Consider the following 18,989-nt stretch of genomic DNA (forward strand, 5'->3'; position numbering starts at 1 on the left):
AAGTTGTGTAGCATGCAGCAGATAATGATGTTCCTGGAAGGCTGTGTTACAAGCTGCTCCTGATGTTCTCAGCCATCTGAAATACTGGTGTGCGCAATAATGATCCTGGAAGTTCCAAGGGCCTTGTTATAAACTTCCCTTTGCCTGTGCCTGTAGTTTCTGCCAGACATCATCAGTTAGGATTGACCAGGTTACTTTGAAGTTCCCTATTGATGTTGTGCTGCAAAAAATTGTCTGCAGGAAAACTGTGTGCACCCAGCATTTTGAAATCAACATCAGTAACCTCTCCTTGTGAAAAAGAGGAAAATGTACCCATAAATTTTTAAAGAGTATTGTCATCCAACTCGGCAAGATTTTTACAACAGGTTCAATTCATTGAACAGCTGGAGCCAAAAACTTTGCAGTAACAGTATGTTATATCTGTGAAAACTTATGCCTTTTTCAAGCCAGTTGAAAAGACATTGGATAGGATTGTCGGGCCAACGGGGGTCTTGTCTACCAGTCGGAGAACCACAGGGAACCCCAGTCAGTTCTATCGGAAGCCTGGCGCAATCTCCGTCAGTTCCATTCAAGGCCCTGCAGAATCAAGTGCCATTCAGGCAATTAAGTGGGCACCTTCGGGCCTTCCCCCATGGCTGAGGCCCCCGGCGGAATCTCGCCTGCAAAGAACTGCCAGCCAGAAGCCGCAGCTGCCCATTATCGCCAGTGCCAGCAGGAGTAGTGGCAGCTGTCGGCAATGCACCTGCCAGAGGGTCCAGGATCACCATGGGATCCCAGACCAAAGACAAGTGAAGGACGGGTGGGAATTGCAGGGCGGGAGCCGTGGGAGGGAGTCAGGGAGATCGGAGGCAAGGCTAGAGGGGTGGCTTACAGCATGCCCCCTCCTTCCCGATGCTGGGTCCCTCAATCAGGGGCAGAGGGTGCCCGAGTGAGGGACAGCACAGGAAACCGCTGGCAAACCTGATGGAGCTTGTTGCATGGCCTACCAAGGGCACAGGAAAGCCATGGAATCCTCATTTAATCCCTGAGCCGCCACTAAATTGCAGTGGGCACAGGGATAATGGGTGCCAACTGGCCTATTAATGAGCATCATTGTCATCCTGTCACCCGTCTGGAATCCCGCATCAGCCCCTTCAGTCTTAATCAGGGCGAGGTTTTGCCCCCACCAGGGAACTGACACAGGACCTTTCCCACAATTACGTGGGCCTGGTCGCTATGTTTCCCACTGTGATGGGCTGCAATAAATTTAGCCCATTTACTTGAACGTTAGTTACTAGGGTCTAAGAAACAAATGCAATTAGTAACAGGAATAGTGACATGAAGGCACAGCAGCAAAGTCATTACATAGTGTTCTCAACGTAGTTCTGTATCCTGTAAGCGATTTAACCAAAATAGCAATAATGTAACAAAACTACTGATGTTGTGTACAAAGTTTATGAACTAAAAGTAAGTCATTCTCTGTTTGTCCCCCTCTTCTCCGACTTTAAATGAGGCCGCCCCGCAGTGATAACAGGCTGGGGGCGGAGAGTGGGGCTTACACTGGCAGCTCCAGCAGTCCCAGCAGCGCCAGAGCTCAGTCGTGGGCATTGCTGGGACTGCAAGGAGGCACACGGAGATCAAAGATGGACACTGGACCTAGGTTAATCCTGGTCTTTTAGGGCGGGGAGGGATCAGACATCCTAGAGAGGGGGGTGAGTATGATGGGGGCGAGGGCTTTGGAGACCAGGTGCGGAGACACAAAGGGAGGGAGGGCACAGTCTTAGAGGGGGTGCCCCCTGATGCACACAGGGCACCTTCCAAAGGACGTACGCCCCCTTCCTTTCTTCCTTTTCACCAACTTTGGTGAAAAAAACAGCCTTGTCACTCTTGCCCGCCTGCCACTGCCCAGCGTATTATGGCAGTGGAGGCGCATTGAGAGCTTTAAGTGGGCAGTAATTGGTGACTTAAGGGTTCAATAGGCCTAAGGACAGGCAGGCTTGTGGGCATCTTGCCCACCCCCCTATTATGGGGAACAGATCGGAAGTGGATGAGAAGGTAGTGGGCTAGCTACCCAACATATTTTACATGCCCCCCCCCCTCACCATCCCTGCCAGACATTCAGCAGGGGCCCTAAAATCCAGCCCTTTGTCGGTGGAGAGAGTGGAGGAGGAGGAGGTCTATAAGTCATGAAAGTAAAGATAAAGTTGGTATTTAAACTAGAGCCTTTTGATCTGTCATATTGGTTTTGTAACCTTAAATATGTCACCAGCAGGAAAGTGGAGTTCTCTGAATGCTCTTGCGCACATATACATGACAGGTCATTTCTCCTCTCACCAGAGAATGGTGCAAATAAGTTATTTAACTCAATGTTGCCAGTTAACAATTCCTTTCAGCAAGACACCAGTCCTGGCAGGGTATCTGGTATATTTGCCCAACATTTCAGCTTCTTCAATTGTTGGGCCTTTCACTGTATTCCTTGTGAAATTTACACACATAGGTAAAACCATTCTATTACCTCTGATTAATAGTGAAAAATTCAATAAAATGCATCAAATAATAATGTCTTGGTCAGTTTACATCATGCCACTGTTGAATGCTGCATCAAAACGGTAATGGTTGACATAGCTCTTTTAAATAATTTACAATGTTATAAACCAGCAATATAGGATTCAATATTGAGTCTCTCGCAGTCCAAGTGTTGCATTATTCACATTGCAGGATTCAGCTTATCTGATTTCTCAGATCAACAACTCTGACAAACTTTACTCATTAAAAAAATTGTCAAATCCAAAAAACATATCAAAATATATGCTTCAGATTGCACAAATAAACAGAATTATTTATTGTGTGAAGTTTTAAAAACTTGAACATTAATATATTTTAATTGGTGTCGGGGGCACACTATGAAAGCGAGTATACTTTCTTCCTCCACAATGTGAACAATCTTGTTACATACTATAAATCATACAAGAGCAATTGATTTCTAAAGCATCCTTGGAAATAATCTAGTTTTGTATAGTTAGTAATATTTGAAACAGAAATATGTACTATATATAAAAGCCAGCATAACTACATAATTAAAGCTCTGTGCTAGTGTGTAGTTTGAAAAGCATCATACCTCATCAATATCACACTTCAAAGCATCTTAGATCCGAAGGGTGAAAATTAGTGACTAGATACCTAGTCCACAAGCTAACAATCAAATATCCATTCAAAACAATATAAACAGATCCAAAAAGACAAAGAACCAAACAATAATTCAGCAAAAAAACCGAGCAATCACAGCCCTAGCCTTTTTCAAAGTTACCATTCACAAACTAACAATATTACAACACCAGCCTATCAAATTGTTCAGATAACTTTACAATGCTTTCAGCTGCCATGTTTCTTATTCACTCGGGTCAGTCCCTATAGCTAGAAATAATATTTATAAAAGAATCGCACAAAAATAATGTTTTACTGTACTCACCTTCTAAACCCCCCAGTTAAAGTCACGCTGGCGTCAGGTGTGAATTTATGGACAATATTTTCTATGATTTGACCCACAGCTTCTGCCTCTGGTCTCGTTACAGCACTGTTGATGTCTTCATAATACAAAAAGCCTAAGGAGAGGAAAGTTATTAATAACTTCGATGTGTGGCTGTGTATCCTAAAAGTTAAACCAGCTGGTTAAAGTAGAAAGTTGAAAACACCGACGCTTACATTTTACACCATGAATAGTTCTTTTTTTTTTAACATCACAACAGCAGTAGATACCCTCGTGCAAATTAAGATGCACAGAGAAGCAAGTCTGCAGGTTGTTTTAAAGTATTGGGTTATAGTTCGGACAGAGGCCAAGAATTCCTAGCTGTACCTGCAAATCTAGAAATTCATATCCAGGTAAGTATTAAAATCATTATTGTCAGTCACCCTTGGAAGAGTTTGTGCTCATGCCAGTCATAGATTTTATGTATGATCGACTAGTTCCACAGAAGCACACAGGTTAGTTTGACCAATTTCTTCCAGGCTGAGTTGGGTAAATCACAACCACAGAGGGCGCATTTCGCGCACTTGTATTAGTTAGTGCCTGTGATAGCAAAGCCAGGACTACAGAACTGTAATTATTAAAATAAAGCAGATCTTTAGAAAAGTTGAAGCCGATTTGTGTATATTTCTCTGGATTAAAGTATCATGTTAGTCCCTGTAGAAGCAACCCAAATAGCAGCCTGTAAACTCTGCTTACAAGGTACGCTTTGCTGTCTCTTATGCCCCAGACTGCAAACATGTTCGCTTCTGCTATCATTTCCTGCATTAGAACTTTGCAAAAGCGGATTGTGGTGTGAAAGCATTCGAGATTGCCATGCATTTAGTGAATGCGGTGTTATTTTGGTAGCCTGAAATAACTGATCATCACTACTGCCAGAAAGACAGCGGCTCTCACAGCCGTGGTCAGGAGCACCCTGTGCATCGAGGACTTAAAGACAGGACCGGGGGCGGGGGACGGGGTGTTTGGGGCGATGAGTGAGCTGGCAGGCCAGTGGCGAGAGGACGCATCAGACAGCATGGCCGAATGGGGGACATCAACAATCGCACAGGCACAAACCAGTGCTGGCACTGGCTGATGGAAGGCACACCAATGACCAAAACCAGTGGGAGGACCCATGTGGACCCATGGGTGGACACAGTGCGTGTGCATGTGTAACCTTACTTGGTGCCTGGGCGATCAGCATCAGGAGTTACAGTGTATCTTCCAAACTTCACTGCACAATTGTGTTTAGTGAGTGTAATCCGGCCTGCACGTGTAATGATGCAATGTTGTTTCATGTGCCACCCTTATACTTCCTGGATAACAAGGGCAAAAGCCAAATAATACTTTATACACAAAAGCAAAGTTTGACCTCAGGCTCTTGTGTTAAAGGGTATTATTAGCCCATCTCTATAACACATGTCTATTAGTAATAATTCTAGTGCCTACTGGAATCCTAGCCCTGAAAATCCATAAACCATAGGGCCCAATAATTATGCCACCATTACTGACATGGGAACCTCCACAGCTGATCCCAGCAGATGTTCTGAGGTCAGCAGGAGGTAACCCTACTTTAAATTCTGTTAAACCTGTGCCTGCGCTGAGAACACATCTAAGGTAACTGCGAGATCAGGAAGGCTGGGATGTCAGACAGAAGAGAAGAGGGTTTCAAGCGTAGGGTTCCTGTTTCTTCCCTGGAATGAAATGGAAGATGCCACTTCCGCACATCACCATTTAAAAATAAAAAGGGGCTAAATATGGAAGGGGGAGGTATAGTCCTTGATTCCTGCCTGGACTTTGAGTCATGGAAACTTGGACACAAAACCAGTTTCCCCCATATATTTCCCAGATGCAAAGCATGGAACTATATTGCTGCACCTTCTGTTTTACCATTGTCATTCTGGGGGTTTCCTTTTTATTCATTTATGAGATCTGGGTGTCGCTGGCTAGGCCAGCATTTATTGTCCATCCCTAATTGCCCTTGAGATGGTGGTGATGAGCTGCCTTCTTGTACCACTGCAGTTCATGTGCTGTAGGTACACCCACAGTGTCGTTAGGGAAGGAGTTCCAGAATTTTGACCCAGCGACAGTGAAAGAACGGCGATATATTTCCAAGTTAGGATGGTGAGTGACTTGGATGGGAACTTTCAGGTGGTGGTGGCGTTCCCATGCATCTGTTGCCCTTGTCCTTACAGATGGTAGCGGTCATGGGTCTGGAAGGTGCTATCTAAAAAGCCTTGGTGAGTTCCTGCAGTGTATCTTGTAGATGGATATACACTACTGCCACTGTGCGTCGGTGGTGGAGGGGGTGAATGTTTGTGGATGGGGTGCCAATCAAGTGCGCTGATTTGTCCTGGATGGTGTCAAGCTTCTTGAGTGTTGTTGGAGCTGCACTCATCCAGGCAAGTCACACTCCTGACTTGTGCCTTGTGGATAGTGACAGGCTTTGGGGGGGGTCAGAAGGTGAATTAGTCACTGCAGGATTCCTAGCCTCTGACCTGCTCTTGTAGCCATAGTATTTATCTGGCCAGTCCAGTTCAGTCTAGTCAATGGTAACCCCCAGGATGTTGATAGTAGGGGGTTCAGTGATGGTAATGCCATTGAATTTCAAGGGGCGATGGTTAGATTCTCTCTTGTTGGAGATGGTCATTGCCTGGCACTTGTGTGGCGTGAATGTTATTTGCCACTTGTCAACCCAAGCCTGAATATTGTCCAGGTCTTGCTGCATTTGGACACGGACTGCTTCAGTATCATGTAGCACGTGCGAGCAATCAAAAGCTGCAAAAATGAAGCAGAATATATATCTCACCTCATTTCTCTGGGTCATTACTTGGCAGACAGCCACATATGCAATTAATACTTGCCCTGGCCTTGCTCTAATGGAGGACTGAGGGCAAGGAGCAAAGTAAGTGCCACATTTTTCATAGACAGCAGGAAGACTGCTGCTTGTGGATGGCAATCAGAAGGCCCAGAAGCTCACAGCCATTGGTTAGAAGCAAAACCATTTCAGCTGTTCTCGATTGAAACAAAATGGTGTGACTAATAAACATCAATGAGCAGAACCACTCACTTGAGTCTGACTTGGCCCTGTAAGAATCATTTCTTTGATCGTGTAGGTAACTGCTAACATTTCAGCTACTATTAATCCTATGGTGGTAGTGTGTTATGGTTCACTCAGAGGGTCCAAGTTGCTGTGGCAACATGCACTTTTAAAATTTTACAACTTTTTCACTATTGCAACTTTTACGTTGTAGTCTGGAGCTATGAATAGTGATGGTACAGGCTTCAATATTCTTTCCATCACATGGCTGACCAGGAATCTCCCCCACACTTACCACCTGCCATTGGTATGTGTTGGCAGAATTTACAGGTTGATGCTCCTTCCTTGACCATCAAGTCCCAGGGTGAGACTCAAACGTGGAGCTTCTGGCCCAGAGGCATGGGACGCTACCAACTACGCCAAAATCCCTCCTCATTAATCCCATACCTCACAATAATGATACTTTGCAATATGCCCGCTTTTAGATGCTGCGTGGGCAGTGTCCCACAATTAAATTTAAAGGTAATGCACACTGAATATGAAGAGGTACACAGGACGAAAAATATTTCAAGAGGGCATTGCTCATCAGAAAACCCGAGGAAATGTTTCTAACAATGTTTTTTTTTTGATTCTGTCAGTAATGCAGTCTGTTATACTGAGAATTTTACCATTACGATTACCATTGCTATTATAAATATTCATACATATATATATATATATATATATTACAATTTTATATTATTTACATCAGTTTATTTTTCTTTAGGGATAACATATGAAGGAGGTAACTAATCAAAATATCAGAAAGCCTGCAATTTTATTCAAATATCAGACTCACTTGGCCTGACTTTTAACTCTATGAAAGTAAATGGGCTTTGAGTGAGTTACAATCTTGCCTACTTATATTAAATACTCAAGATCAAAAGCAAGATGTCAAAGGCTTTTTCCTGAAGTCCCCAGTAAATGGCATTCACATCTTAAATAATGGAGTATGATGTAGTTTGGTAAGAATATTATTCTAGTTTAACACAATTAGCCATATCATTTAATCTATTGCCATACTGCAAAATATGTCAAAACGCATTTGGTATGTTACATGTTTAAAGAGAAATTCAGCAATTCAAAGATCTTACCACCATATTGAGAGAGAACAGGCAGATTCTCCCAATGTGGTGGGAATTCCACTCACATCTCCAATACCGCCTCAACCCTGACCCAGTTTCCCAGGTTCAGCATCTTAAAAGCAGGATTTCAAATACTGAGAGGGAGCCCACCAGTACAATGGAGGAAAATCATGGCAGCCCTGCAGTACATACATCACGGAATCACCCAAAGAGGCAAGAAAGGACACTAAGGACAAAATTAAAAATGTATTTGGAGGCCTCTGTTGATTCCAAGGCCTACCCAAGTGAAGCTATGGGGCAGAAGTGGAAAGAGTGGAGGCATCTACTAGGCCTTCTTTTCTTACTAGAAGAATCCTGAAGCCTTCTTGCCAGTATCCTGACCTAATGCCACCTTCCGCTAGGCAGTCCTGTCAAATTACAGTAACCAGGGTGGACGACAGGGAAATAGGTTTGGAACTGAGGCTCCGCGAACCTGTACATGTAATGTGCTGGGAGGGAGGGATTGGTCAGCAATGCTCCTGACTACAACCGGGGAGGGAAAATGAGGTCATGTGATGGTAGGCCTCATGACAATTTTGGGCAGGATCATGGAGGAAGGCCCAACCCAACCTATCATCAATGCCCCACAAAAACCATTACATGAATGCATATCCCAAACAATTTTGAACGCTAATTTTGCTTCATAATGTAATGTATACCCACTGTGGAGCATGAAAGTAAAGAAGAGAAAATGAAGGTAAACAGAATTACAATAGTGCATATTTTGACCATTATGTTATTAATGCATAGAATAATTGAACAATGCACAGTTCCAAACATTACCTGCCTTCTGCATTTTGGTAAATTTCAAATCCTTGGCTGCTTTTACTTCCTCTAACGATCGAAACCCTTGCCCATACCACTTATCCGCAGTCTTTACTCCTACACCAAAGACACTGGTGAACATCTACAGTAAAAGAAATTACATTAACAGGAAACGAGTTACTCTGTCATGGATCGTAGCTTTGGCACATATTCATTGTTATCATTTTGACATTGTTTTCGACAAATAAATCAAAATATTATAGGGGACAAAATGACGTGAATAAAGCTGTAACCTTTTTCTGGCAGGATTTTACTAACTTGAAATAATCTTGTTAATGTCCTCTTCTAAATTCCATTCCTAGATTTCTATAGATTTACATATGAATTAATCAGCTTCAGTAACTCACCAAGACCTCTCAGACAGCACCTTTCAAACCCAAGACCTCTACCATCTCGAAGGACAAGGGCATCAGATACATGTGAACACCACCACCTGTAAGTTCCCCTCCAAGCCACTCATCATCCTGGAAATATATTGCCGTTCCTTCACTGTCGCTGGCTCAAAATCCTGGAACTCCTTCCCTAATGGCACTGTGGGTGTACCTACACCACATGGACTGCAGCAGTTCAAGAAGGCAGCTCACCACCACCTTCCCAAGGGCAATTAGGGATGGGCAATAAATGCTGACCTAGCCAACGACATCAACATCCCATGAACGAATATGTTAAAAAAGCTTGTGTTAGGGGCAGGAGGGGGGGTTAATTTAACCAGCACTATTTTCTCCTCTCACCACCATCTGTAAACAGGAAGGTATTTTGATTTGTTTCTCTCTATAAGAGGTGGGGTATTTCCCATCCTCTCAGTTTTTCTGTGTGATCCAATTTTCCATTAATAACACCATAGCAAATTTGAGATAGGATGAACTTAAAGGGTTAGTTTATTAGCACACACTCAAAATGCAGGAGGGGGGTTTGATACGTCACCTCCACATTCAGACAATAAAAAGAGGGATGGAGAGGATAAGGATTTACAGTACACGGCCACAGAGAAAATAAATATTGGTTCACTTGGGTTCCAGAGTCCAGAATCAAAGCCCAATGAGGTATTCCTTCACAGAAGCCGACAGGTTGAAAACTGAAGCTGTATAATTCACTTTTCCCATGGTGTTGGCTTCACAAGATGAGATAGGCATGCAGAGATGAATCAACCTTATAGGCGATGGTACAGAACTTCCAACAGAAGCAGTGTAGATGGGGTTAGGTGTTCAACCTGGGCAGAGCTCCTTTCTGTGTGGCTGCTGGTCAGATGTTAAAGAACAGACTGAGATCTTCAGCTCAGCAAGGCAATATTACTTGTTCAACAAACCAGAGGCCTATGTCACATGATCCCCACTTCTCCACCAGGCCTTCAACAAAGGATTTGTATCCGTCATCTGGAATTCGGCTGGGTCTCAAAGCCTGCTAAATGCCCCAGCCATTATGAGTTGAAAGGAAGGTTGAAAGGGCCTTTTTCTTAGCAGACCCTCAGTCTCCTGCTGGTGAGCATGGGTTATCAAATGCAAATGGCCTTTGTACAGCTCCCTTTGAAGTCGGGCTGTGCAGTCCCCATGTGCTCGTTAGTGGCTCCTCAGAGATAACGAGGTATGAGTTTTCCCAAAACTGTAAAGGGGCTTCTTTTGTTCTGGGGTCACAGACAGACATAGGTTCAGCCATTTTAAGGATATTGTCCAACCAAGGTCCAGTTTTAATTTTAGAAATGGTAATGCGTATATATATGGTTTTTTTTTTAGATAAAAATGCATAGCGTAAGGTCTTAGTCCATCACAGTTCTGCCGGCCTCGGGGGGAAAATGAGTTCTATTTCATTTTTCTCATGTGGCCCTTATGAAAGAAAAACAAGAAGTAAAGTAATATATATTCATTCTCCCATCCACACTGGCTGGTCAAACACACAGCTCGCAGGGGCAATGGCAGTTCTCCCTGCTGCATTATTTTTGAGGTTTAAATCTGGATTAGCGCATCGGCAAGGACATTGTCCTTTTCTGAGAGGTGGAATGTTTAGGAAGATTCAAAATCTGCCTTTAGGGGAAAGCCTATCCTTGGTTAGATTTCTGAATTTCCTATGTCAGGGATCAGACATAAGCAAAGCCCTTGGTTTCAGAACTCTGTGCCTGTCCAAATCTTGACCATGTATTTCCTAAAGGGTCTGCGGATTTTACACGGTCGTTAGCACTCAGTGGGGTGAGTAATGGTCAAATAGCTCTGGGCTATCTGCAGGGGGATGTTGGGTGCCTCTCTCTGTGAGTGCAAGATCTTTTGATCATAGGGCTGAGCTGCTCTTGTCCAGTTTAGCTCCTCACTGCCCACCTTGGTAACCTGTGGGTTCAGTTGTTCCAGCCCAGGCACTGTGATTGGGCTGATTGTCAGGAGACTGGGTTTCTTTAATGGGAATTTGGCCTCTTTCAGGGAGTGCGGTTCAGTGTTTGACTCAGGCGAGAGCACACCTAGGATGTTCCAGTTACTGTTGCGAGGCAATAAGGGGCTGGCACTGCAACAGATGGGTAATCTTCTCCTGAACCTAGGCCAAGCTTTTGGGGCCCGGCTGTTAGGAAGACTGCCTTCTGGAAGGGGTCTCTCTGACGTCCATACCAGGTAGGGTTATGGTGCTGCAGCCTGGTGGGCTGATATGGGTCATTCTAAATGCAGCAGGCAGCTCCATCAGGTTGCCTCACGGTTCTGCATCAAGGTGGGTGGATATGGGATCCAATCTGGTTGGAATCTCTCTGCTGGCCAGTTAGGTGGTTGGCTTCATGTCGTTTGGAACATTACTTCCCTCTGTTGGACGGTCAACTTCACTGTGCCTCCCTGTGGCTTTTCACCCAAGTAAGACACCACCCTCACGCTTTCTGGCTCTATTTGGGAACTTTCCTGGTCCTCATTTAAATTTGCCATAAACCAATCATTGGCTCCCTAGCTGGGGCCTTTAGCTTGGGAGTGGGCACTCTCCTAACTTGTTCCAAGTCCCCTGGAACACTCCTGCCCTCAAGTGGAAGTGTAGCTCCGGCCATACTTGCTTGTGGCTTTTCAATTGGGTGAGGCCTTTCATTCCCTGCCTGCTCATCTGTCTGGGGACTCCTCGAGTCCGTATTAGACTTGGAAAGAAGGTTTCTGTCAGTCATGCTTCTGGCAATTCCATAACCTTTTCGTTTCCTGGTTTAAGAACTTGCCTTCCTCCAGGCTCTTTGACTATGTGGGGCATCTCCATCATGATCTCTATCCCTGCTCTGGGACTTCTCTGGACCTTGTTTAATTCAGGGATATTCTGAGAGTCTTTTTTCAATTCTATTGACCTCTCCTGGACCTCTTTTAACTCTACTGGCCTGGCTTTGGCCTTGTTACATTCACTCAATGGACATGGGTTTTATTTCACCTTTTTGGACCTCTGACTATTTCCCAGCCTTCTGCACTCCAGCAGATTTCTGCTGGCTGATGTTGGCCTCTTTCCCTTCACTAGCTAACACTTTGCTGCCAGCAAAATAGTTTCCGAGGAGGAAATCAATTCCTGCTATTGATAATTCAGGGACAATTCCTACCATGAAAGGGCCTGAAACAAGGTCACACTCTAGGTGGACCCTATAGAAGTGTGCTAACACAGATCCTCCTTCCACACCACTGATCAGGGCTTTGGTCTTCAGGGAGGGCTCGGGGGGTGGGGGGGGTAATTCAGCATTAAGGACTGAATGGCCCATGTCCCTGAACAATGCAATGGACTTGCTCACATTTTGGGATGAGCAGAGGAGCACTGTTCCTGAAAGGGCAAAGATTTCGGAAGCTCTCTGGGAGTCTGTCCAACTCAGACACACATGGTGCCTTGCCCTCCAAGGAGTAAGTTTCGGCAGCAAGGGTCTCTGCCTGCTCTGGGGTGTCCTTTGGGGGACAACTCATGTGGAGCCCTATTAGACCTACAGGCTTTCCTCGCAACTTCCAGCACTCAGGTCTGGAATGGCTGGTTTTATTACAATGGGAACACACCAATCTCCGGGGTTCTCTGTTCTGGCTGCAGGAAGGCTTCTCGCACCCTTCTTTGTGTTTTCTTTTCTGGATGGGGGGTTAGTTCCTACCTAGGTCGCCCTGCTCATCTTTCCAATGGTAATTGGAATGGTTTAGAAAGGGTCTGCCTGAGTTTCTAGGCCAATGGGTGAAATCATTGCTGTCTGCTGTGATTGCTGCATCCCGGGCTGGGAGGATTCTCTGCTCCTCCAAATGCGTCCTCAGGCTGGAGGTTAAGCAGTTTTTAAATTCCTCTAACAATATCAACTCACGCAATCGCTCACAGGTACGTGGGTCTTAAAGTGCCATATCCATCAATCAAACGCAATTTGCTTTCGGCGTTCAAATGCGAATGAGGTTTGTGTGGGCTCCTTATGAGCGTTCCGGAATGGCTGGCGATATGCCTCCAGGGCTAACTCATAGGCATTTAGGATGGCGGCCTTGGTCTGCTCATAATTCATGGACACATCAGGAGTCAGCATGGAGTAGACATCTTGGGCTCTCCCTGACACCTGACCTTGAATCAAAAATGTCCAGATATCTGATGGCCATTTTAGCTGTCCTGCTACTTTCTCATAAGTGGCAAAAAAATGACTCCACGTCATTCTCTTCAAATTTGGGAATTAATCTAGCACACTTGAGGGCCTCAGAGAGTGGTTCTGGGTTAGGGAGATAGGGGATGCTACCAAATAGAGAGAGATTCTCCCCCGCAGCTTCCAACTGTCTGGTCTCTCTCTCCCTTTGAGCTGCCACCTCCATTTCCAATTTTCAGAGCTGGTATTCTCTTTCTCTTTCCTGTTCCCCTGCTCTCTCACTTTCTCCCTTTTTCTCTCTCTTTCCCTCTCCTGAGCCTCTCTTTCCCTCTTAAATTCTAGCTGCATTCTGAGCTTTTCCAACTCGAATTTGGCTAGGGGAGGGGATTCAGAGTCATGTTTGGACTCTTCCTCTACCTGCTCTTTCAGATAGGTGAGATCCAAATGTTCTACTAACAACTGGATCAGTTGCTTCACTTCACTTTACTGGGTAATTTTAACTGTACCTCCCTAGCAAAAGCTTTCAGCTGCTCTGTGCTAAGGGATGTTAATGTTTCACCGTTCGGATTTCCTTGTTTGACCCACATCTGTGCATCAAAGGTTGCCATTTTCTTAGTGTTAGGGAAAAGGAATTTGCTATGATAAGTTACAGTGTTTTAACATTTGTTCCTGTTCCTAGTTTTTCCTTTTGGCTACTAATTGATTCTTTTATACCAGATTTGGCTGGTGTCTCAAAATTGGACTCCAAATTCAAATGGGTGATCCCAGATTTGAGCTCCCAATTTCTGCTATGGACAGGAGGAGGGTTAATTTAAGCAGCACTAAATTCTCCTCTCACCACCCGTCCATAAACAGAAACGTATTTTGATTTGTTTCCCTCTTTATAACTGGTGGCATATTTCCCATCCTCTCGGTTTTTTAGTGTGATCCAATTTTCTATTAATAGCCCCACAGCAAACTCAAGATAGGGTAAACTCAAAGGGTTAGTTTATTTGCACACACACAATGCGCGGGAGGGGGGTTTGATATGTCGCCTCCACACTCAGACAATATAGAGAAGAGAAGGATTTACAGAACAGAGACCACAGAGAAAATAAATATTGTTTCATGTGGGTTCCTGAGCCCAGAATCAAAGTCAATTGAGGTATTCCTTCACGGAGGTCGGCAGGTTGAAAACCAATGCTGCATAATTCACTTTTCTGGTGGTGACTTCACATGATGAGATAGGCATGCAGAGATGAATCAGTCTTTTAGGTGATGGTACAGAATTTCCAATGGAAGCCAATGTAGATGTGGGGGGGCAGGTGTCCAACCTGGACAGAGCTCCTTTCTCTGTGTGGCTGCTAGTCAGATGTTAAAGAGCAGACTATATTTTTTCATTAAAATGTACAGTGTGAGATCTTAGTCCATCACACTTGTCCTTGAGTGATAAGAAATATTAAGTGTTAAAGTCAACATAATTTGAATGCATGTATCCCTCTTTATGCTGTGGTGGTCACATTGACCACATAAGGGAGGTAATTTTAAGCACCAAAAACAGGTGGGTTAGGGTCAAGTGTCATGTAAAAATTTTACAAATGTCAGATCTGATCCTAACCTGCTTCCAACCACCAACCACCCCCACCGAACCCCCACCTGCCACCCCACCAAATTTTGGAGGTGGGACAGGTGAAAGTAACAGCCCACTACAGGAAGCAGGTTTCCCACTTAAATATTACAATGAGGCTGAGAGCTTCACATTTAACCTGACTTACATATTTAACCCTAGCAAGCTGGGGATCCCTAGTCTCAGCTCACAACAGCTCAAAGGAGGCAAGGAAAGTTTTATGGAAAAGATAGGTGCCTTTATAGCACTGCTTGTGGGCCAGGAGCAGCAGGAATATTTCTTCCTAGTCCACCAAACTATCCTCGTCCCAACCATTGGATCTCTGACCCCACCCCTAACATTGGGGCAACACCTCACCCTGCCTCCATTCAAAGGTTCCTCACCCCTGGGATCCCTTCCTCCTGGAATCAGAAATCCAATTCCACCTCCCCCCCCGGCCCCACCGAAGATTTGAACCCCACACTCCCGCAGTGCAGGTTCCTTACCTTCACCATGTGGTTGAAACCTCCTCTGGACTGTGCCCCACCCGCAATCAGGCAGCCTTCCGGGTGGGAAACTCGTTGAAGAAAAAGATGTTTGTTTTGGAGCCAATAAACCACAGGAAGTGGGGAAACCCAGATTTTCTTATTTCCCAACTAAAGCCCCTTCCCCCCCCCCCCCCCCACCCCCCCCCCCCCAACCACCCGCGAACAACACAACCTGTCCCTGTCAATATCAGGTCTTTTGATTATCTTATCCAGTCAAGTAAGGGTCTAGAGCAGAGTTTATAAAACTAGAAATATTCAAAGAACAAACAAAGAACAAAGAAAAGTACAGCCCTCCAAGCCTGCGCCGATCATATTGCCTGTCAAACTAAAACATTTTGCACTTCCGGGGTCCGTATCCCTCTATTCCCATCCTATTCATGTATTTGTCAAGCTGCCTCTTAATCACCACTATCATACCTGCTTCCACCACCTCCTCTGGCAGCGAATTCCAGACACTCACTACCCTCTGCGTAAAAAGCTTGCCCCGCACATCTCCTCTATAGTTTTCTCCTCTCACCTTAAATCTATGTCCCCTAGTAATTGACTCTTCCACCCTGGGAAAAAGCTTCTGACTATCTACTCTGTCTATGCCACTCAATTTTGTAAACTTCTATCAAGTCGCCCCTCAATCTCCGTCGCTCTAGTGAGAACAATCCGAGTTTCTCCAACCTCTCCTCATAGCTAATAACCTCTAGACCAGGCAGAACAGGGGATAATTTTCCACTTTGACAGGGCTAGAAAGCAAATGGCAGTCGATTGTCCACCCGTATGACACCCTGCCATTATGCATCCTACCCATTACACACCCACTTGTTACACATCCTGCCTATTACACACTCTACCTGTTACAGACCCTGATTATTACACATCCTTACTGTTACATGCCTACCCATTACACATCACCCATTATACACACTGACCATTACACACCCGGCTCATTACATGCTCTGACTATTATACACTGACCATTACACAGACTGGCCATTACAAACTCTGACCGTTACACCCCCTGACAGTTACACACTTTGACCATAAGATTTGTTCATTATACAGGCTGGGCTGGATCTTACATTCCTGTGCTGGCAGGTTTGAAGGGGAGGGGGGGCTCATAAAATGCAGCACGTGGCCGCCCACCACCTACCTGCCCAGCCCCGACCTGTCTCAGATTTTACAGGGGCAGTACAGGTGGCCGGTGCCCTTGGGTCTATTGAGGCTCTTAGGTGACCAATTAATGGCCACTTAAAGGCCTCAACCCGCCACAGCCACTATTTTACCCATGGCAAAGGAAAGCCCATGCTAAGTGGGTTATCCAACATCTTTAACTGTGTGGGCTGGTGTCAGGCAAGGGTGGGACAGTTCCTTTTGGGATGTGCCCATTGGAGGTACCTGCCCTGCCCCAAAGTCATACCCGCCCACTTTAACCCTTCACCCAGGCTCTAAAACCTGGGATGCCACCCCCCCCTTAGCTCCCCTCCCAGGTCCTGCCAGCCTGCCCCAGCAATACCCTGGACATACCTTGAAGTCTGGCTCCATTGCAGCACACTTCCCTCTGGGACTGCCTGTAGTCCCAACAGTGACAATCGAGCGTGGAATTGCTGGGACTACAGAGCTGTCAGCCATCTAATTTGCCAGCACCCTCTAGGGAGGGACTTCCTCCTGAAATAGAGGCAGAAGTCTCACCTTACCCAATTAACACTGCTCCCAGCATTAAATAGCTGCAGGACAGCCAGCCGGATCGAGGGCTTCCCCCGCACCCCAACTTTTTAACCGCCCTGAAAATCCAGCCCTCTCTCACCATTTCACACTCTGACCATTAAACATACCACTCATTACACACCCTGACCATTGCACACCCTGTCTGTTGCACACTCCAACCATTACATACCCTGACTGTTACACATTCTGACCATTATTCACTTCCATTGAAGTCAACAATAGGCTGGCGATGAACAAATTGTCAAAGTTGAAAATTTCCCCACAAGGTCTCGACACTAACCTTAAACTCTTTGGACCTGATTATACTATCATCTACTGTATTTGCTTACCTTTCTTGCTTTGTACCTCTCATCACATAACAAACTCTCAACCTTAGAGCAAACCCCATCTTCCAGAATTTCCTGTGGGAAAATAGGAAATAGATTTCAATGTATAGCAAGCTAGAAAATCTTGTTGGTAATTATAAACTTTTCAATCTTTGCCCACATTTTAATAATTTGTCCTATTTGAAAAATTTCCAGAGCTAGTGTCTTGGAGAGAGGGTGGAGAGAAGGTGGGGCAGGATCACTCAGCTGCTGGTGAACGTATCCTTGCTCTTAATCTCCTGTTCCTCATCATTGACAGGGTCATAGGCAATGAATGATAAGTTACTCCCCAGATCTTTCTCCTCACTCTCATCATGATCATCTTCATCTGCCTCCTTCTATGCCCCTCCAGCAATGGATCTTCAGGAAAGGAGGATAAAAATTGGTGAGAATTATACTTGAGGGATTAAGGAGTCAGAGAAAGGGGTAGAAAACTGTGCGCATGTGATGCTTCACATGGATTCCAAAGGAACCATGCTGGGTACGAAGGATTACAAAAGCAAGGCAGGTAGATGGAGTTAAGATAGAGGTCAGCCATCATCTAATTAAAAATGGTAGAACAGGATGGAGGGGCTGAAAGGCCTACCCCTGTCTTCATGTTCCACCATTGTAACTTCAGGGGAAATCCTATTTACCCTTCTTTTTCCAACGAACCTCCAACAAAGTGATAGCATTGAAGCCCCAAGGAAATGTCAGCATTGTTCTTTATGCTTAGCATTTTTCCCTGTCTAGGTTTGGAGGGAGAAATGCACATTAATTAATAAGGGAAATATAGGGTTAGTTAAAAATCCAATCATCTCCATTTATGCCTTTGACTTTAAGAAAGGACTGCCATCAATTTGTAATATCTTTCTCACAGTCTTGTACCTCAATTATGGTTCTTGTCTGGTCTCCGAAACAGGGTAGTCCCTCCAGGTTTTCCATTCTGCTTATTGTGTAAGGAAGGGATTTTAACAAGGATGATGCTCTTGAAAATGCCACAAAGGCACCATCATTTTCATTGAACTCAAAGTTTTCTGCCAAAAGGTCTAATGCATCCTGCAGAGTAAAAAAACAATACTTAGAACAGTAGTAACGCTGCTATGCAAAAAATGAAATCAAAAAGATTATATGCAGTATACCATGACCAGTAACAGCATCTTGAAGTGAGCTGACATTGATTCCTGTTGTGATCTATCAGTTTCCTCAAAACAGCTTTTGTGGTGAGGAATTGGCCTCATTAGCACTCATATCTTGGGTGCTACAAGTTCCCTTAGTCCTGCAAAATGGTGTCTGTGGTGTGCACACACACTTGTCAGGCAAACTGATGCCACATTGGTGATGGTGTTAGCACTCACACTGTGAACACTCATTGGAAATACACAGAGTAGGCAGATCATGACATTAAATAAAATGCAATGCTGATTGTATGGCCATTTTGGAGCTCAGTGCTCCTGCTAGCACCCTCTCTTAACATCGCACATCTGAACATGCATTCAACAGCAGAAAGGACCCCCCACTAATAGGCACTATTTAAATGAAGCATCAGTTACTTACAGGTTACCTGCTGGTTGATTTTCTCTGGTTGTTGCTTTGACTCCACAAGTGTTGGCTGCTTTGTCTGGTTAAAGTTGAAAAAGCCAACAGGGAAGGGTGTGGCAGGTGTTGAAGGGGCTTTTGCAGACTTCAAAGCTTCTGTATTTCCTTGGAATACAGATTGAACATGGGACACACAAAGCAGGAAATTGTGCTAGAAAAGGAA

General features: G+C 44.8%; 1 protein-coding gene across 1 annotated transcript in view; it reads right to left on the bottom strand.

The window, feature by feature from the left end:
- dntt (deoxynucleotidyltransferase, terminal) overlaps positions 1 to 18,989 on the bottom strand; it is a 324,009-nt gene that overhangs the window by 200,253 nt on the left and 104,767 nt on the right. The window contains exons 4-7 of the mRNA XM_078565205.1: positions 18,116 to 18,286; positions 17,213 to 17,284; positions 8,471 to 8,594; positions 3,449 to 3,581 (exon numbers count right to left, since the gene is read on the bottom strand). Of these exons, the coding sequence (XP_078421331.1) occupies positions 3,449 to 3,581; positions 8,471 to 8,594; positions 17,213 to 17,284; positions 18,116 to 18,286 (500 nt within the window). The remainder of the gene's footprint in view (positions 1 to 3,448; positions 3,582 to 8,470; positions 8,595 to 17,212; positions 17,285 to 18,115; positions 18,287 to 18,989) is intronic.

This window comes from Cetorhinus maximus, chromosome 20 (genome assembly GCF_964194155.1).
Source record: "Cetorhinus maximus chromosome 20, sCetMax3.hap1.1, whole genome shotgun sequence".
NCBI classification, from domain to species: domain Eukaryota; kingdom Metazoa; phylum Chordata; class Chondrichthyes; order Lamniformes; family Cetorhinidae; genus Cetorhinus; species Cetorhinus maximus.